The 21,553-nt window shown below is 38.7% G+C and overlaps 1 protein-coding gene across 3 annotated transcripts in view; it reads right to left on the bottom strand.

The window, feature by feature from the left end:
• Nucleotides 1–983: 983 nt before the first annotated feature.
• Nucleotides 984–21,553, bottom strand: part of ZC3H6 (zinc finger CCCH-type containing 6) — a 29,204-nt gene continuing 8,634 nt past the window's right edge. The window contains exons 2-12 of one of the 3 annotated variants that reach the window (XM_075035295.1): nucleotides 17,446–17,626; nucleotides 15,961–16,086; nucleotides 14,680–14,935; nucleotides 12,613–12,734; nucleotides 10,052–10,168; nucleotides 8,446–8,559; nucleotides 7,762–7,869; nucleotides 6,701–6,954; nucleotides 5,539–6,059; nucleotides 5,032–5,271; nucleotides 984–3,408 (exon numbers count right to left, since the gene is read on the bottom strand). In XM_075035295.1, the coding sequence (XP_074891396.1) occupies nucleotides 1,907–3,408; nucleotides 5,032–5,271; nucleotides 5,539–6,059; nucleotides 6,701–6,954; nucleotides 7,762–7,869; nucleotides 8,446–8,559; nucleotides 10,052–10,168; nucleotides 12,613–12,734; nucleotides 14,680–14,935; nucleotides 15,961–16,086; nucleotides 17,446–17,626 (3,541 nt within the window). In that variant the 3' untranslated portion in view covers nucleotides 984–1,906. Of the gene's footprint in view, nucleotides 3,409–5,031; nucleotides 5,272–5,538; nucleotides 6,060–6,700; nucleotides 6,955–7,761; nucleotides 7,870–8,445; nucleotides 8,560–10,051; nucleotides 10,169–12,612; nucleotides 12,735–14,679; nucleotides 14,936–15,277; nucleotides 15,588–15,960; nucleotides 16,087–17,445; nucleotides 17,627–21,553 lie in introns of those variants that run through there. The other 2 variants (XM_075035296.1, XM_075035297.1) reach the window with 2 other exon arrangements.

Genomic DNA, 21,553 nt, shown 5'->3' on the forward strand with positions numbered 1-21,553 from the left:
ATCCACGTGCTATTTCCAAACTGTTTCTATTTTTCCCTGCTGTCCAATACTGCTGGCTTGTTTTTTTTGATGACGTTCTTGAACAGCCAAACTCGTCACCAGATGAAGTACTAAGAAGTGATTATGTAGGACTAACAGATTACTCCAAAATAACAACCAAGTTTCATGTCTGTTACCTAGTTTTCAATTATTTTGAGTGAGTGCGATTCAAAGTATCATAAAATTAATACAATTTTTACTCTGGGAAATTAGGAAGGCAAATTGAAACCATTATTGCCTTCAGCAATGTCTCCTCTGCCATGTTTTGCACATGTAGAAATCAGCAGCTTCCCTCAGCTCACCCAAGCTCTGCTCATCCAAGCAAGACACTGGCAGTCTTGCCTGTTTGTCTCACAGGCACAAGAAACCAAAACCTCAGAATTTGTGATAAAACACTATACTGTCCCAGTCGCAAGCATTACTTGGGCCAACAAACAGAAACAGAGAGGAAAAGGTCCACCAAGGAAGAGACTTAATATAAAGAAACATTCCAAGTGGGCGGGAACCAGATGGCAATCGAGCAGACGGCAAATTTTTATTGTAAATGTAGCTAGCTAGGTATGACTACATTTCCTCTATATAAAAAGCAACCCAAAAGGCAAAACAAGAGAGGCTTTGAGGACAGTTGTGCTCTCAGCATGCAACATCTTCAGAAATTAAAGAACATGCATGACATTTCCCATAGCGATGCTGGTAATTGTAGTAAGAGAACAATAACGACCCTCTCCAAATCAGCAGTCTGATCTTGGAACCACGCAGCAAGCTAACTCCATTTGGATTCAGTACAAGGTTAGTTTAAAAACCTACTACGGTCTGACTGTGAAGCAGTGTAGCGACTGCACTAAAACCAGTTTTAGTCACCTTCAACCTGCAGACACCCCCACTGGTCTCTCCCCGACGCTGACCTAGCTGCCAACATGTCAACATCACAGTCATTACCAGACTTTAACTGTACCCTTTTTAATTTTTTTGTTAAAAATGTCATAAAGACACCATGAATACAAGTACTGCAGTTACATCAATACAAAAAAAGCAATACAAATTAAGCAGCTGAATACAAAAATACATTGAAATACATGAACACCACAATGTAACTTATAGCACTAATCAGAATTGTGTATGCGTGAAAAAATTAAATAAAAACCTTTTTTGTATTAGACAACTTAGGTATTCTTCACTTTTAACAGTAACTTTCTTCTAGTTATGTACTTCACAATTTCTTCTATATACAGCATAGAATAAAATACTTTTAAAAGATATGACATTTTTAATCCTCAATATGCGATATAGGTCTCTTTTACACTAAGAATATTGACTGCATGAATAAAAACTGTCAATGTCTTACATCAACTGATCTGAAAAGGAGGATCGTCATTTTCCTTTTAAATCATTTACGTAGGTTTTAAATCAGTTAGTAGGTTTGGCTTGATGTGTCAGACAATCCTTGTCAAACAGCGTCTCTCACAGTAATGTACATAATATTGCTTGTATCTATACAATCATACAAATGTGGCAATCATATCTAAATGTTGTTTATGAAAGAGACAGCTCACACATATACAGGTCTTCGGACTTTCTGAATGACTTATTTACAATGAAAGTGCTTTTATCAGCTCTAACACAATACATGGGGTTTTTTCTACATGTCAATTATTAGTCTCCCTGAAATTGGAAAAGTATTATATAGAAAATACCACAGCTTTGCAAACACTATAGCATACTGTATAACTGCATGTGGTTCTGAGATTAGCAGCTGAAAAGTGTTGATAATTATAATTTAAAAATAAATAAAGCAAAGAGGTAAACCAGTTACAAAACAGCAGAAAACTGCAATATTCACAACAGTAAAAAGACTTAAAATCAATTGCTAACAAAACGGTGAAGCAGTTGGATCGAAAGTCTTGAAAACATCTTTTAACGACTTATCATCTGATTCCCCATTCGGATCACTATCCTGTGTCTGAGTTACCTGTCCAGGCTGTCTAACCTGCCTTGGGTCGCTGTACTGCGGTCTGATTAATCCTGATAAAGCTTGGATAGGAAGATTATGCACCGCAGGTGCAGCACTGGAGTGTTTAGCCTGAGATTTACTGGTGCTGTTTGCTTTATCTGAAGCGGCTTCTGCTGATCCTTCTGTATTTTTTTCCACGTTTGAGGCAGCCTTCTGCAGTGATGTATCTTCTGAGAGACTGGGTTCATTTTTACCAGAATTTTTCAAAATACTTTTTTTCTGGTTCTCTCCATTCTCTCCTGAACTTGCTGGAGCTGTGTCCAAGGATGAGCTGTGATCTCTCGGATCGTACAAACTAATACCGCTCAGTATCGAGCCTGGAGTTCCCAGCCTAACACCACTCGATGATAGCTTGGGTGCATACGGAGGCAGAGCATCTGGGTCGGGTTTAGCAGTGGCAGCTTCCGAGGGCTGCGATGAGCCAGCAGCAGATCTGGCGAGGCGGGGGTCAAACTTCGGAGGGTGTGAATCCTTTGCAACTCCATGATGCGTATCTGCGCTCGACAGTCTGTGGAGTCTGGGATCAACGTTTTTTTGTAAGCGAGGATCTCCTAATTTGCTTGAGCTACTGGCATGCGAATCTGCAGATGGATCCAAATAGCCGCTCCTGCCCGTTAAGTTGTTTTTTGCCTTTGCAGCTAGTCGCGGGTCAGCTGGCATTGCATTTGGGTGAGGATCATTTTTCAAATTCCGCAGTTTATTAAGTCTCTGGTCAGCAATGAGGGGAGGAAGAGGTAAATTGATTGAAGAGACAGGGTCAGGCTTAGGCAAAGGTATTGGGAGCAAGTCTTCGGGTGCCCACACAATATGCTTAGCAAAGTTTGGTTTCATCAGGGTAACATCCATTTTAATGTGGCTGAACTGCCTAAGCTGAGATCGGGGATCCCTTAACGTTACACCAGGCAAAGGTTCCAACGGTATCAGAAAAGCTCTTTCTCTCAGTTCTCTTTCCGAGTCCTCTTCATCATCATCCATCCCTTTTTTCTTGACCTTAACTCCAGTGTGCGCATGGTGTAAATCTAGCTTTGCTCCCCCAAGAGACGAGCTGGCATGACCACCTTCACTGACCTTGTGCATCCTGGGATCTCGTACAAGCCGTGGGTCCAAGGATGTGGATTCTGAAGGCTTTCTGGGGTTGGACCTTGGAGAGGCCCGAAGTCTCGGGTCAGCAGCCTGAGGCCCTGTGCCTTTTTCTTTTGCCAGCCTCGGATCAGTAGGAATACCAAGCATGTGCTGCTCTGTGGAATGTTGTTGTCGATTCCTAAAATTTTCGCTTTGTTTCTTTAAGGTTTTTAGTATTGATTTAACACTGCTCCCCTCTTCCTCTTCACTACTGGAATACCAGTTGACATTGTCATCTAGGGGAAAAAAAACCCAAAAAAAACCAAACACATTATTCAAGCAAATAATCACCAGGGAATACAACACACTTACTCATATAAAGGGTAACTTCTCAGTAAAATCAAACTGAAAAGACCAGATATTAAATCATCACTCTCTGTATTATAACAACTGTAATCTAAAATGACAAAAATCAAGGAAGAACAGAGATAACAAAAAAAAAAGTAGCTAGATGAGATACTCCCAAACTCTGCTGCATTCTCTCTACATATCTGTCTCTCAACATTAATCTGGGAAAATAACCTGCTTTCAAACAATTATTTCTACCAGTACTAGTAGAAAAAAACATTTAAAATCTGAGTCTTGATGAAAATGACCTTCATTGTGGGATGGCAGAATGAAAAGTAAAATGGCACCTCACAGCAGTCTTAAAAACAGATCAATTACAAATGTGGAATTTGCTGCCTTATTACAATCAAAATCACAAGGTTTTGGGCGGAGGTCAAGATTCAGGAAGGGAAGAATTAAGAGTATTTAATTTGCAAGGATAATTTCTCAACTGTCGCATGCAATGTACTGGAAAGACTTATCAACACAGCTGTGTGCTCAGGTCCACATCCTAAACTTGCTTACTCACTGAAGGAGACTAGTGGTCTATTCTGGCTCAGTAAAATGAGAAATGAAAGCGAACCCCATCAGCATCACCACTATCTGATACACACTAATGCATGTTTCCTGAACGCTTCTTGTACCACACAAATATTCAACAAGGAGTGACATGTTGGAGGCAGCTAACAGAAACATTTTTCCGTTACGCTGCCTTCTGAGAAGCCTTCTTCTCTAGGCGGGAGGCCCAGTCACTCTAAAGCACTGGTGAGAAGTCTTCAGTTCAGAGCAGATTACTCTAAGTCGCTCTGGTTTTGTATGCAGCCTGAAGGGCTGCATCTCCACCTCTCTCTCATCATTTGATCAGAATTACATCAGCAATGTCCTCAAAAACATTTGATACAGCAACGGCCTTTTGGTCAGACAGAAGATGCATTTCTGGTCACATAACCTAGCAGCCTCAGAAAAGGGCACAGCAGGGAGCAGGCCAAGGGACAAACGTACTCTCTGTGGCTGAATCTGATCAGCAGGCTTACTGCTCTCCATCGTCCAGGTTACAGAAGAGACACTCAGATTAAACACTGCAAATTTCAGGTATCACAGAGGAAAAAATACTCCTCTAGAGAAATGGAATATGCAGAAAAGACCAAGAGGCACAACTGAATAAACAGAATCTAAGATGCACTTGCAGTACTGGCAGTTAGAAATAATAACTTTTCTGTTTCAATCAGGGATTTAAAGTAGTAATGGAGTTATAGACAACAGAACCTTTTAGAAGTACAAACCATATCCAAAAATTATCCATAGATCTTTCTACTTGGAATTGGAATGCAGCAACTAAGTGTATACTAAAATCCTGGAACAAGTTGGGAAGGAAAGCAAGTATATTCAGCTGAAAATATTACTCAAGTTGGTACCTGCACACTCACAATAACTGCAAATGGTAATGCGATGAAAATCCAAGTCAAGAGATTTGTTCCAGGCTAATACATGGTCAGTAAGTACATTTGGAACTCTAACAAAATTATCTTTACCTTCATCTTTGCTCATTGCCCTCTGACCCTGGCTGCTGACAGAGTCTCCATCTCTTTGATGCTTTTGACTAAGTCTTACGTAAAGGGCCTTCTGCATTGCTGGAAGAAAATCCGGTACATTAATGGCTGGTTTATGGCCCATATGGCTACTCATGCAGTCTGACTCACTTCCACCTTGATGGGACTCTTGAGCCATGAGGTGAGCCTGGTGATCTGTAAATTCTCCATGCCATGTTCCATCTGTAGTACAAAAAAACCCAGTTAGCAGCTAACCTATACAAGCTTTTACAGCAGAGGAGATAAAATATACTCAAGCAAAACTAATGTGACTTATATTACATGACTGCAAAGCGTCAGCTGAAAAAGCCTATATACTGAAGATACTTCAGGGAGTTTAGCTCTCTATCCAAGATTCTTGCAGCTGTTCAGCTTTGGAGCCATGATGTTTTAATACCACGCAACTGCGAAGTGCCATATCAATGAACAACAATTTTTAAATGTCCTTACCACCAGAGTTATTAGCTGGCTGGAAGTTATGTACAGCTTGATGAGAATAGTAATTGTCATAGAAATCAGCTGGGTTCTGAATAGGCTCATAATTCATATTGGGCTGCCGTTCACCAGGCATCTGCTGGTATTGTGGCCCTGGAGGACAATGATTCTCTCTCGGCATATTCACCATATGTCCTTGAACTCCTGGGGCATTGTAAGATCCACCGAGACCCGGTGGTGTGAGAGGTGGACCACCTTGCTGTCCTTGCATAGGCATACCAGTCTGGTTCTGCGGTCCGAGAAAGCCTGGTGGAACACCCTGCATAGGAGGACTCTGTGGCATTCCTGGGCCTTGAGGCCCTGCGCATGGATGATGTCCAGGAGAACCTGGGTGCATTGGCGGCCCATTATGTCCTTGTGACATGCCGGGTCCTGGCCCTGGACTTGAACCTGGATTATACATATGCTGAGAATGTGGGTCGTTTCCCTGAAACGGTGGTCTTGGTGGTGATGCGCTGTTATAGAAGGTTGGTGGCCTGTAGGCAAAAGAAAATTAGTGAATCAAATTTTGCACCTACAAAGATCAACAGCCTATTAGCCATTTTCTCCCCCTCCTCACTCTTACAGATGTCTGTTTGTACTTATTTGATCTTAAGTTGGATAAAAATCTGAAAGAAGCAAAATGATTTTCAAAGAGAGGGACTATATACATTACATATACATCATAACATGTGACAGAGCTTGTCTGGAAGTAGAACATTTTTTCAATATTAGCACATGCAGAACTGGACATTTGCTGCAACTAGGAGTTTTAGAGATGCCAAGGCCAACAGTCTCCATCAGGAGTGTCCATTAGCTTTGGTCAAGAAAAAGCGAGCTATAAAAAGATTGTAGAAGAGAATGAACTTTGCTCAACCTGCAAATGGAGATAGGCAAGGCAGGCACAGAGGCAAAACAAGAGCCAATGGAGTGATTTTTCTGGAAGGTCAAGGCTCAGTAAATTCTGTTCTATGGAAAGCATTAAATAAGTAAATAATTATGATAGCCGATATTTGACAGATCATTAACTTAGCAATATACTCAGAAGTATATACTTCTGACAGAAAGGAAGATAATCGTTTCAATATTTATGCAGCAATGTTTTAAGGAGAGTCTTACACAAAATTCTAAAACCTACTTTTTTCCAATTTTGTGTGCTAAATCCACAGTAGGCTTCACAACTATTTCAAAGAGAGATGGGATTTTCTTATATTCTCCTGAAGGATCTTGATAATTTTCTATGTCGGACTCAGAAAACGGATATTGCTCTGGCGGGGTTGGCAGAAGTCCAACACCTGGTGGTGGCTTAGGGAGAGGAACTATGCCACGCTTTCTAAGTTCCTCCAGTTCTTTCTCATCTTCATTTTGTGGTTCCTCCTCCGTATTCAAAACCTAGAACAAAGCAATGTAGCAAACACTTTATAAATTTTGCAGTATATGCAAGTCAATTTAGTGTTGCACTTTCCATTTAAATGTAATTACCTGCTACAGTACTACTATATATCAAATTCAAACTCAGATGAATTATAAATCTATTATTACTTGTTTTGCAGGACACCAATTCACAGCCAGGAAGAAAACTATTTCTGTAGCCAGGAAGGGACAATTTCACACAAGTCCATTTCCTTCAAACAGTAATTTTAAGTGACAGAAGTTGAAGGACTTATTCTAAGATTCGTAATGTTTCTGGTGTAAAATTCACTTCATTTTTCTGTTAAGGCCTGTTGTATAGGAACCGGAGAGAGACATAAATATCCTGCTTAAAAAAAAGGTCAGCATTTCATGAATGATTCAGAGGAGGCACCTCATTCCTTTCTCCACCCTGAGTGCAGAAGTAAGTCAGATGATATCTAACTTCTAGGCAGCTAAAGGTAGACAACATAAAAGCCACACTTCTTGTTACACAGTATGTGAAGATTTCCACAGAAGGGGATGCAAAAGAAAGTTCATGAGCAAAAACATGAGTTGTGAAAATAGACAAGTCTCGTATGATTAAAAAAGAACTGAGTAACTGATGGCAAGGGCAATTCCTGGTTTGAACCTGGTCACAGACTTACCGTGCTGAAGAGCAACAGGGAAGCTTAACATCATTAGTGTTTAGCATTACACTCCCTGAGAATCTCACAGAAATTTCCAGCACACCCCCCCCCTATTCTTTTTAGCAACAAACCATATGTTTACAGACTACAAATTGCTCACCTTATCCAACAGCTCTTTTGTTTCTGCAGTCAGGGGAGCATGAGAAAATTTGCACTTATCTCCTTGATAGCATTTGGCTCCTGTATGGTAGAACTTGCAAGGGAATTCATGTAAGCAATGTATTAAGGATTCCTAACAAAGGCTGACTTCTAGTTTGCGCTGTTCGGCAAGTTTATGAAATTCAGCTGTCAACTATCCTTCAATTCTTCACCAGTACTTAATCTTCCCAAAGCAGTATGTTAAGAATTCTGAAAGCTAATAACCAACTTACCTGCTAGTTCCATTTAACATTCCACTAATAATTATATTACTGTGGCCTTAACATTATTTTTGACTTGATTCTAAAATTGTGATTAAAAAGATGAAGGTCTCAATTCCAGAATAAAACACAAGTCCTTTACAACAAACAAGAACAGATCAGGGTTTTAAAAGTATGTGGACAAATACATCTAACTTCAACTTTCAACATTAAAAAGCCTTAAAACTGCAAACAAACCAGTAATTTTGTACGTATTTTCTCCTCCTAAGTATCTGAGCAGAAAAATAACCTTCTTGTAGTAAATCTACATAGTCTTTGGTATAGTCTCTTAAGAAAAGAAATGGCTACCCTTAAAAATCACTTACATCAATTAAGAGTAAATATAAACTTCCAGTTTAATTCAAGTATATATTTTTCTAAAGGATATTGTGCAAATAAATGCAGTTCTCTCCTTTGGTGCAGTAACCCTGTATGTAAAACTTGCAGATTTCCTTTTTCTTTTCAATCTCTGCATCATGATCAAATTTACACTGCTCTCCCTATAAATAAAAAAAACAAGAAAAAACATTATCTATCTGAAATGCTGAGTAATTCCATTTCATATTTAAAGAAAAATATCCTCCTTAGCTGAATTTAAACTTTTTATCTTTACTAACACAGAAATGCATTATAAGCATGTCCCTAAAAACTGTCAATACGGGGGCGTGGACATAGATAAACAATTCCTGAATCGGGATTCAAAAGAATATATGTAGTGGTCACAGAAAACAAGCTGCTCTTACAGTACCAGTTCTCTGCCTCCACCTAGCAATTTGCATTAAAAAGGCATTTAAACAAATACTTTACCGAAATTATTTTCCATATAAACAACTATGCACTTGATCAGAAAACCTGATTCTGTTTTTTAAGGGTGTGTGGGAGAACTAAAAAAAAAATCCAACAAGCAAATTATTAAGATTCTTCCATGTAGGAAAAACAGAGTCCAAATAGTATCAATTTTATATCAATCATATCATGTTATATATTAGGATTACTCTGCTGGAAAAGGTTTTTTGCATATTTTTTGTATTTATTTTTATGAAAAATACCCTCAGTGCGCTTTCAGCCACTTGTTTTAAAACTGAAGGTGGCAGCAAATGCTCATCTTACTGAACATACTAAAATATATAAGGGCAGCAACAAATGCATTGTTTTCAATTCCCACCCAGTTTGGGAAAAAAAGCGTACTGATTTTCACCTTTACTTTGACCATTTGAAAAAGAAACAGAAAATGTTCTATCTCTAAATACACAGAGGAACCAAATAAATGACGCACTCACTTACTCGAGGAGCATGCAGTTTTTCTTAAGTGTGTTTTATAACTGACTGAACTAGTCTGACATCAGAGGATTCAACTCCACAGCAGCACAAGCTTCAAAATCAAGCAATAGCAATTTTTTTACGTAATAAGAGACTGTCTTGCTAGCGCTTTTGCTTGACAGCTGACTGCTTTGAATAGCATTCTCTTCTTTCTGTTGCCTTCCACTTGCTGGCTGAAGGAAGATGGTTCTTTGGTAGGGGAACTATTACTACAACCCCACTTTTTACTTCAGAGAGAGAAATAATTTAGCATAATTAAGCAATTCCTTCAATGTTTCAAAATTAGCAGTAGCACATAAAAGAGAAATAATCTAATATATTCAGAAATCATTGCCTATTTACAGATTCCATAAGATCTGATGTATGTTTACACACGATACATTGTCAGTGTAAGTTTATGATACTATCACAGATGTTTTTACTGTATATACTAATAAGCAAACACAATAATTTTAGTAGAATGTTATAATTCAAACTGTGTAACAGAAGGGGCTATTTTTTCATAAGTACTTCTGTTGGCATTTATCTACAAGTACTCAAAACACTAGAAACCACAACACTGAGTTTCAACATACAAGTTTTCTTTGCATCAGCTGAAGTAAAAAAGAACAGAACATCATCTCCCCTTCCTCACACCAAAGAAGCAGACCGACAGACACAGTGCATACTTACCTTAATACACCTCCCTTCAAGGAAATATTTACAAATTTGTTTGCCCTTGTGTTCCACTGTATGCTGATTTATGAACTCCTGACTCATATTAACCCATTTCTTCACTGGTTTGCCATCCTGTAAGAAAAATGAACACCCTACTGATGCTTACTTATTAAGTGCAGTTGCAAAAATATTACAGCATACTTGGTGCACTAGTTACCCCAAAATGTGATTAACTACACCATGATTTAAGTTCTTTATTATTATACCTACAGCTCAAAGTAAATACACATACTTTTTCTTAGCTGCTTTAATACAGTCTTTTTTTATAAATGCAACCAGATCAGAAACTTCTTACAATACAACAGACGCAAATAACTTCACTGAATGGACTGAGTATCTCACACTTCATTTGACAATGCTGGAAAGCAGGGCTGACTCCTGGGCACCCACCAAGTCAGTGCCAACTGCCCCCTGATTACAGGCACCTCTGCAGACAGCCAGGAGTTGAGTCATCATCCAGACTTCCAGACCACCATCTTAGCCACAAGGCTACACTTTGCCAATCATTCCTCTCTACGTGCTTCTCACACGATTATTATTTCCAGATTATCTATCTTCTTTTTTCTCCCATTAGAAGAAAAATAACCTGTTTGTTTATACCACGAGGCAAAGCAGACAGGAAGCACAATTCAATCATGACCTAACGCATAAGAATTATTATATACCTAGTGAGGCAAATAATTGTTCCTTCTTATGATTTGATTCCCATGTGGCATCTGCACTTGAGATAATGAAAGAAACCGCAGTAAACTCATCTAACTAGAGAGCCTGGGATAGGTGTTGAGGGGGCCTGGCAGAGCTAGTGAAGTCATGGACGTAGACGGCCTTTAATGAACTGCCGTCTGTGACACTGCAACAGAGGGTAGAAACAAACGTCTTCTTCGCAGTGCTAGGTGGTTGCCTACTGATCTGATGATAGAGGGAAATAGGCTTTTCTGACTTCCCATTTTCACAAGAATGAGCAGGGTTCTGACGGCTGAGTGGGAACTTCTGAAACAGAATGGATGTGGTTCTCCACAGTCATCACACCACATCATGAGCACACATGAGCATCAGCACACCAAGTGTCTGGTCTCATTTCGCTCGGCAGATTAAGCAATGTCACAAAACATTAACACTGAGAATGATTTGTGGATTTTGTTGACATTGAGAAGCAGCAATCTTCGAGCTAGAAATGCCACTCCTGGATCAGTCAAGATCCATTTTCTACTCTGAACACATTAAATCCAGAGAAATCTCAGCTCCTTCAGAAAAAGCAGCTTTGCATCTAATAATTGATCCTCTCCAAGGTTAACGCAAATATCACATAAACACGATGCTCCAAGTCTCTCTGGGAGCACTGCAAATCAGTGACTGTCCCACAGCACAACGCACTTGAAACAATGGCCTGAGGAAGGCTGAAATGCTCCCACCATGTCCCCGAGAATCCCAGGGATGTCGCTGTGTGGCTCGGGACTCAGTGGTTACCCCTCCACACCGCACAGCTCAACATCTCCATTGCAGAATTCATTATTTCACTGTAGCCAGGAGCCCAGCTTTTTGGTTTCTGCCTCCCAGCCCTGCTGGGACCTGCCTGCAGCTGCCTCCTTGCCTCCACCCTTCCCCACAGCTTGGGAGATGGTGCTGAAGGACAGGGCATGCTTTACAGCAACAGGAAGGAGTCCTATAAACGAGGCATCGTCCTAACAGATCAAATGGCTGCCCTTTTCCCTACCACATGCTGGGCAGGGAAAGGAACATCTGATCTAGACCACCCAGGAGCCCCAGAGAGTTAGGCCAGCTGGACAACACGGGGAAAAATTAACACTGCTGATTCATACATCACTGCATTAGCTAGAAGCCAGCCGCGTGCATTCCTGAGTGCAGGAGGGAGGAGAACCACAGACATTTTAGTTGCAGTATGTAGACTTAAATATGATTTGGCTTAAATAATGTTTTTCAACCACGGATGGATTTGATTCATTAATCATCAATTTTGTATTGTTTTTCATTTAGATGAAGATTGGAGTTAACAATTTACGAATAGTGTGGCAATACTGAACACTATGCTTTCTCTAATTCCTGTGCAAAGAATTACTAAATGAAAACCAAGGTCATATACATTTCCATTTCCACAGTCACAGCTTTGGAAAGAAAAGGAGAATTCTTCACGATTCAGACAAAAATTGGCAAAAGCTGTGAAGGCGTCCATTGTCTCTGCTGAAAAATCTGAGGTGAACTGGGAGTAGCGAAACAACTTATTTCAGATACAGTTAACATTGAAGTTCATGCACCATTCAAAACCAAAGCTCATAAACCACTTTCTGCTAGTTTTTCATATTTCCAAGAAAAACAAGAAAATTATGTATTAGCTTAAATTATTAACTACACTTTGTACATCAAGAGCTGGAAAATTCTAGTGATTTCCTAGATAAAAAAAGTTTAAAGATAGGTATTTTTAAATGTTCTTTTGTTAAAGCAAAGCATCCAGTCATTTAAAACAACTACATTAGGAACTCAACTTTAATTCCACGTACCTCATGAAAGCCATCAGATCCTTTATTGCCCCCTCTGCCCCTTCCACGATCTTTACGCTTCAATTTCTTTTGCATTCCACGCCCTCGACCAACGTTGTAATTATTACCTCTCTGAGAAATACCTGAAAAACAGCAATGGCCTCTTTCAATAACCTCAGGAAGTAAAGAAAAATGGTTATCCAGTGACATCAAATACAGACAAATCAAACAAACTGAGTATCTACCTTTTTGCAGTCTAAATTCCTAAATACTAGCTTGAATCACAAGTTGGCAAGTACAACTACAGCAGCCAATTGTAATTCTGTGCAACTGCCTGCTCTTTGAAAAGCTCTTCAAATCAATAGCAGACTGACAAACTGAATATAAAATTAATCTTGTTCAAAGCAGCGTCTCACAATTAGAAGTGCAGACATGTTATTCTAACCAGCCCAAATACTTGAAATATTTTGTGCCATTTGGTCCCTTTCTGAACACAGAACTAACCAGCACAACTGGCACACAGGTGCGTGTGCATGTTTCACTGTCACAACATGCAAGAGATGCGAGATCATAACCTAAGAAATATGACAGAACAGCTTTGAATATAAAAATGTTTAATGGTAACTGTTTGGAAGCCTCAAGAGGGTAACCCAGCTACCAGCATGCCAGGAGTCATGGTCTCAGCTAAAACCACCGAGACAGTATCTGCTTTCTCATCAATTTAAAACCAAAGAAAACCAGTTAGAAAGCTCTGCAGATATCACACTTGCTTCAGGTGGCAGCCACTCCATGACAGCGAGGCTGATTCCAGTGAAAATGCCTTGACTTCATCTCAGATGATTTGCAGACAGAGATTTTGAAGCAGTATTGCCAAGCAGCACATGAAAAGCCATTTTTGCCTCAGCTAAAAAGATTCTGCCAGTCTTTTGCCAATTTATTTTATTGTGAACCAAAACAGAATGCAGTAAATCTTCACTGTAGCAAATGGAACACAGCTTACATCCTTTGTGTAACACACAGTATCTTCCCAAGAACTAGTAAGGCATTCACAATGTCATACAAAACTCTCCTCAAATTTTGCCTGGGAAACAAACTTTTATCCATGATTAAAGGGAGAATATTTTGCAAACTGAATCAATAGTTTCTGAAATGAGACCTTGTCCTCATAGAAAAAAGGGATGAGAACAAGTTAAGCATTTCTAGATGGTAGATCAGACTATCTCTGTCAATGCTACACACCATCTCCGTTGCCTAACCTTCCACACCCCAGGGCAATATGGAGTAACACAAGATAACTGGGGAGTCAGAAGTCCCTTCATAATACAGAGGCCAGAGATGTAAGCTGGCTCAATGAATTGCACTACAATAGTCAGGAAACGATCAGAGACCAAACGAAAGGTGCAAACAAGAATGCTTGCATAACTTGGCTTATGTAAGCAAGGCATGAAATAAGGGCAGCAGGACTCTTTCAGGAGCTTATCGTTTAATAGGAATACTTTTTCACCAGCATTTGTATTGGTCCAGCTTTGAATGCAAGAAAATTTGTGAAAAGAAGAATAAAAAGGTACTAGCATACTTGTGGGACATACTAATAAAAGTAAAGTATTCAGGCACCTACCAAAATTTCTAGGTACTTAATTTTTTTTTTTTTTTTGGGGGGGGGGGTTGGCGGACAGAGGGCTAAATTAGATTTTGGAATTGACATATTTACATTCCTCCCCCCAATCAAGTCCCATTTCAGACTTTCATAAACTACGACCAGAAAGTCACTTTACAGCCCTATGATTTCTTACTCAAGCAGTTACACAACAAAGATCTTGGCTTTTTAATAGGGTTTTATTTGTTTATTCTCTACATACATATTACCCGACACTTGATCTTTTTCTTCAATATATGCATCAGTGCAACCGTATGATATTATTCCTTCCCCGTGAGCAGCCTTATCACTCGATGGGAGACTGCAAGCTCGCAGGAAAGCCACTGCTGGCAGCTTTCTTCATTCAGCTCTCAAGACAAACATCCTGAAATGATGCATGATACAACTGCTGCCACCACCATTACTACAGTTAACTATTCAAATTATCTTACCTTTCTGGATCCCTTTCATCCCCTGTTTTTTCACTGGTTCTTTTGGGAATGGAGGTCCTAAATCAGTACTGGAGGTCTCTTTAGCTTGTCTGTATTGTTTAAGCTGATCAGCAAAATCTTCATCCTTTTCTTCCTCGTTATAATTACCAAAGTTTTCATCACTGTAATGACTATAGTCATCATACTCCTTACTTTTTACATTTTTTTTATGTTGCATTTTCTGTGAACTCATGTAATTTCCTGATACGTGTCCATGCTGTATGAAAGGGATTGCATTGTTCAGAAGCAACTCAGTATTTCAAAAAACCCCCCTCCAAACTGTTCTAACAAAACCAATTGTTTTCACCTTGTTTTACTGTCATGCTAACAGATTTGCACAAACAAGCATTTATAATAAACAATGAAAATCAGTTATTTAGTAAAAACTAGTACTTTTGATTCCGAATGCATCAAAATAGGAAAAAGGACAAAAAAGAGCAGCATCAGCATCTATACTCCAGAAAACTTTTCAGTGGAGTTGACAAAGCATTTTAACGTACGCAGTTCTAAGTGCTACTTAGATGAACTATGATTAGAATAATTTTTTTCCATTCATGACCTCCATATCCTGATGATCTTGGACACAGATGAAACAACCTGGCCCGCCTCTGTCAGTCAGGATGAAATACTGGTTATCGCCACTCCTAAGCCAGCACTGTCCCTTCTCCCATTTCTGCAGACAGGATCTTCAGTTTGTTAATAAATTTGGCTGGCTGATGAGGTTTCTGGAATGGTTTCAGGCTAAAAGGAAAGTCTCCTCTCCTCTGAAGTACCAGAGTTCCACCAAGCCGCTAGCTGCTCTATCGCAGCTTTAGAGAATGTGTTCTATTTCACCCAGCAGTCTCAGGAGGGCTATCAAGCTGCACAGACTGAGAAAAGCCAGGACAAATTGAAGTATCAGAAAACAGAATCAACTCTAGCTACTTAAAGGTGGCTTTTCAAGAGCTGTTTCCTCTCAGTACAGTCTAAATCCAACGCAGGCAATAATAAAGATATCTTAATTGTTGCCTGATGGAGGAAAAAATAGTATCAGGCTTGTTTACACCACCTACATTCATGTCACAGATAATGCTTTACATTTGGAAATCTACCCAAGGAGATGAGAACTAGATGTGCTTCCTGAAATCTGTGAGAATGGGCACTGTGATCAAGTCAGCCTTCAAAAACCGCATCATTTACATCTACATTTTTTAAATTACACCTAAATAAAGACATGAGAAATCAGTTTAAAAAAAATACTACCTGACTGAATGAAGAATCATAATCTCTGTATGAAGAGCTGCTACTCTTTTTATGTGGTCTTTCTGTACGCTCAATATCAGAGTCATGGCTGTAGTCTGAACTGTCATCACTGGAAGGGGAGTTATGCTGAAAGAAAGAAGAAAATAGCACTCTCAGGTGTTGTTATGTAATTCTCTGTGTAACTGGTCTGCTGTATATGAACTTAAAAGAAGCACTAGGCTAATAAATGAAAATATTTCCTTAACTCGCGCAAGCCTTTGCTTCTAGGGGAGGCTAAAGAAAGCACACTCTTTGATGACCCACTCTTTTTAACAGATCTGATCCGATGAGGCTTCCGAATGTAAACATTGAGGGCTATGTGGTTTCTCTGGGTTATGTCAGCTTCCTATGGGTCTCTCTGAGCCCTGCTTCTCTGCGACATAGCAGGGATGGTCCTGGAAGGCTTAACAAATCTGGGAGATGGTTAGAAGCTTGCATATGACCATAGAAATGATTAGCATCCTGTCATTTTCTGCTGGGAGAAAACTCAGTGTTACTGCATTACAAGTGTTTTATTTAGATGTGTTGTTTTGCAGAAAATTTAGAGGGGCAACCATACGAGAACACTATATTTCTGTGATTTGTAGAGAATTACCATCAGGTTTAATTCTCTAGGTTAAAACTTTGCAAATCGCTTGCATTTATTTAAGTTGATTAAAATATATATTAGAAACATTATCTTAATTAACTTTACTGAAGAATTCACTTAACTAGCCTGAAATCTTTTCTTTCCAAAAATATGATAATTAGCACAAAAAGCGAAATTGTAAATTTATATTTTGCCCCTTATCCTAAAAAACTTAGTCTCTACAGTGCAGCTACCATTACCGCTGTCAGTGGCCAGTGCTCAACTTATACCGCTGCTTAAGATTTAAACAATTTAAGAAGTGATTTAACACTTCGGCCTCTCATGTCAGAACTGCCACAACCATTTACAATGGCAAAGAGTAAAACGCTCATAAATGTCAGTATTTTGTAAACTGCTATTAAAAGAAATTTTGAAATAAATAAGCATCCAGTGAAGACGTATATCACAACAGTTACACCCACAGTCTGATTTAGTATTTCTTTTGAATATAAACAGATGAAAACAAAGTTTATGAAAACACATTTAGGCAAAGCTAACAAGTAAGTTTCCAAACTATCATTTGAAATGTCCTACAGCTGGATTATTTAATGATTTATTGTCTCTGAGCCCACATAAACTGTCACTGAAATGTGTGAATATGCACTTCCATGTGTTGAAAGTCTAGTTAAACAAATTCTTTAATATTGAAATGCATTGGTAAGATAGGAATCTCAAAAATTGCACTCAGAGTCCGAAGACTGCCTAAATAGCAATAAAACCATTTTAGGTTTCTTCTCCAACTCCCTGGATCCTTGTCTAAGCCTGGGAACCTGGAATTAAAATAAGCACCTCCAATATTTTGGTTTGCATTTCCTAACCTTATGCTTATCCCGTCTTCTCCTTTTTGATTTTTTCTTTTCTTTTTCTTTTTTGCGTTTCTTCCGTGATTTTCTATGTCCTTTTTCATTTTTCTGTTTATCATCACCTTTTGTACCATGTTCTTTCACATCTTCATATGCTGCATCATCTATTTCACCATCTTCTAGCTCCCCATCTTCTCTGTAGGAGGAAAAATATCAATACAGTAAAATTACGTGTTATTATCCACCTCATCTGTCCAACAGCACAGTAAAAACAAACACACCCAGTATGTCTTTCCACCAGTTACATTTTTGTGCATGTGCATATACGTTTTAACACATGTAACACCCCAAGAACTACTAGGATTTTCTTTCACAGTTAAAGAAAAATGGAATGCAAGCCATTAAATGGCCTTGAATTACACTGCAAAATTAAAAAGCTTTAAAACTATGTATCTTTTTAACTTCTCAGAACAAAGGTCTTCTCTTCTTACACAGTTTTCTCCAACCTATATAAAAAAACCCTGCTTCAATGTAAACTACTTCAATATAACTCTGCTGCCCTTAAACACATTTCAAACTGAAGAGGTATTTTAACAATTCCTAGGAAGACTTTTACTACAATTACATGCCTTTACGTTGCTGTATTTGCAGAACAGATGTGGTCAAAATTAAAGGCAATTAAAACTCTCTGAAAACCATATAGTTAAAGAGTAGTAATAATGAAAACAAGCAGTTGGGCACTGCAGGAAAAACTGCATAGTAATACAAACATGTTTCCTTCAACACACCAGCTCCTGGCACTAAAGATGGGTCTGTAGTATGTAGGGTGTAATGGCCAAAGTCGTGAGCAATTCAAAAAAGGAGAATTACTTTAGCAGTTAAGTGGATTCTTCAGAAGAAATTAGTAGTAGTAGTTGACAAGAAAGCAGTAGTTAACATTTGAGTTTCATTTGCTAGAATCAAAAAACTGACAGAAACCAGACATCTGATGATGGTATTTTTCTAAGCTACCCAGGGTGGTCTTTTTTTTTTTTTTTTTAATTTGTAACATTGACATTTGTAGGGGGTTGTTTCATACATCAACGAATACTGTAAATGAAACAATACGCATGTGAATCTAACTTCTGCATATGAATGTGGCTGTCTTGAAAGTCTTCAAAATGGAGTAGCACCAAAAGATTACAAAAAAAAAAAAATACTAACACAAAATGTAACACTTTAAATGCTTGTAGACTAAATAACAGAAAGGCTTGTGCTTATCTCCATCAGTAGGGAAAAACAGTTTCTATGATTACCTAAGACTTTAATTAGATTTAGGTAAGACAACCCTGAAGATACTTTGCCATGAAAGAAACATTTTGACAAAACACCAGCTAACCTGCTTCTCATCCCTATTTCAGAGGTGCTGCTGAAACAATCTCAACTCCCCTCCTACAATTTGGTATTTGCTGGGTTTTGGTTGTGGAAGAATTTACTGCTTTTAAACGTTTACAATTGGCTCTATATAATTATTTCTACGTTACCACTGCTTCAGGAATTCAGCCTTTGCAGGCATCATGGAACTCAAGTCCTGAATTTTGACATGGAGATTGCTTGAAAATGCCATCAGTCCTATAGTGTCTGAAACCCTCACTCTACAAACATACCAGATTCAGCAGATGGTGGGGGCAGCAAGGGGAGAAGCCTTGATAGATACCAGAAAACTACATTAAAAAAACCCAAACAAACAAACAAAAAACCCAAACTAAAACAAGACCAAACTAGTGCTGGGAGCAGTACAAGGTATTAGGACAGAAGTAGTAATTAGGCAATATTAAGTTGCCTTACAATTTGTCCACCTCAGTCCAGTACTCACAATGTATTAGCTAACCTGATGATCAACTCTGTCTCCTTCAAGGGACTACGAATAGTAGGAAGGGGGAAGAACTCACCAGGAAGCAAAAGACCTGAGTCTCCACAGGAAAAAAACGATGGTTAAGAAGTTAGAAGCAACCCAAAGTTCTGACTTTTTGTAAGAGGAGTAAATGGATATGCCAGGGAGAAGAAAAGGGGAGAAGACATGACTGCTGTATTGTCACCTCATATGTCCTGGAACTTCTTACAACTAAATGCTCTTAGCAATCACAATGCAAAAAAAAAAGGGGGGGGAGAGAACAAAAAAAACCAAAACCACCACCAAGATATGATTACAGATCACTAACCAGCCAAAAAAACGGGGGAAAAAAAAACCCAACCATATTCAGATTATCGACTTGCATAAAGGCTTTGGAGAAAAACTAAGAAAATCCATCAATTTCAAGGTATCACCTCTTCACCTTTAATTCTCAACTATCGGCGGAATCCTACAGCATATCTACAGCAACTGCGACACTTCCCCATCACCTTGTGGCAGCCCACTGCAACCACGTAAAGACCAGTTATATACATCAAGTCTCATGAAGATGCTTTGCTGTATTACATGATCAAGAAGGGGACTCAACATTTCTAAGCAATGCACAAGAGTAGCTAGTCTATCTAGTGATTGAAAAAAGTACCCTGGAATATGGGAGAAAATAATCTTCTAGACAAGTATTGAACATAGTTCTGTTTTGCTAAGTAACTGGACTGGAAAGAAGTAAAGTTTATAAGAAGCTTTCAAATGTCAAAATATTAAAAAGTGGGCATAAAAAGACAGATTTAATCTGAATAAAAGATTCTGCTACAGAAGGTGTCATTTAAAGACCATCAGTAATATTGATGGACAGTAAAAGACAGTTCATGGCAGGTAGTGAGTGAACTTGCAGGACTTGCTGCCATAGGCAGTTGCTGAAGCAGACAGCAGCAGCCACAGAAAGGGACAGGACAAATTCACAGAAAACAGGCCCATTAGAGGCATGGCTCTTCCCTCCAACACACTGAATACAACCATGGGTGCCAGGAAAACAAACAGGAACTTAGAAGGAAGGTAAGAAAAACTGCTCAACTGCTATGTCTTCAGTTTAGCTACACTGCAAATGCAATCGTCACTGGTTTGAATTATGGTCTTAAACATTTCTTGGACACATTTTGAAAAGGACATTATTTTTTAGTGCAAATATAAAACAACAGGAAGTTCAAAAGCTGACTTTGGCTTCATGGCAAGTAATGGAAAATAATAAAGGTATGCCCACTACCAACTGGGCAGCAAAGGTGAAGTAGAGAGGCAGCTTCAGAACCCATTTTTATGTGATTTTTCACAAGGTGGTCAGGGAGATCTGCTCATACACAATCCTTACAGTGCCTCGTGAAGAACATTTAACGCCAAGATACTCCCATACTTAAGAAGAGATAAAGGATCTTCAGAATAAGTACCCCAAGCATAACATAAATCCTGTCTTCAAATATCACAGTGTCCATTATCTCCAGCATTCCCTGACAAAGTCTAAGTACCTCATCTAATACCCCAAGAAAGCATTTGTCACATCTTTCCAGGAGATACTTGATTAATAAAGTGTGCCTAATGAAACTGAAATGCAAATATTTATGAACACCTGCAGCTATTAGAAAAAACAATCTTTTGTATTTTGACAAAGTGAGCTAAACTCACTCTCTCAAGGATGTCTACTCAATTAAAATATCCTCTTAAGTAAAATGCCTAGTAAAAATGCTCTTTTGGAAATAAGGTATTTGCCAGTTAATCAGTTCCTTTGGGAACTGCTGCCATACATTTATACTTCTGTGATGCATCCAGGATGCAAATAACATTTTAGGCAAACCAACTGTGCAGAATCTCAGTAATACTATATTTTGGATTGCATTTCAAAGGTAAGACTACAAAAGTCCTCTAATCCCCAAATGCCTAAATTCTTTCCACAACATCCTAGAATTTTCCAAGCATTGAACTTCAAGAATGTTAAAAAAAAAAACACAAAAAAACCCCACCAAAACGGACAATACGAATTGAAAAGATAATGGTCAAAAATTTATCATTTCTTGGAAATAATTTAATTCTTCAAAGAAAGTTTAAAGGAAGTGATAGGGCAGAAATTACCTTGCGTTTTATAGGCTTTATTCCCATTTAAAATCTAAACTGGAGCTGTATGCTAGAAAGTGAGTGCAGAACCTACCCCTTTTAGAAGTTCACTTCCGAAATATATTCCACAGA

The sequence above is a fragment of the Buteo buteo genome, chromosome 9 (assembly GCF_964188355.1).
Source record: "Buteo buteo chromosome 9, bButBut1.hap1.1, whole genome shotgun sequence".
Lineage (NCBI taxonomy): Eukaryota > Metazoa > Chordata > Aves > Accipitriformes > Accipitridae > Buteo > Buteo buteo.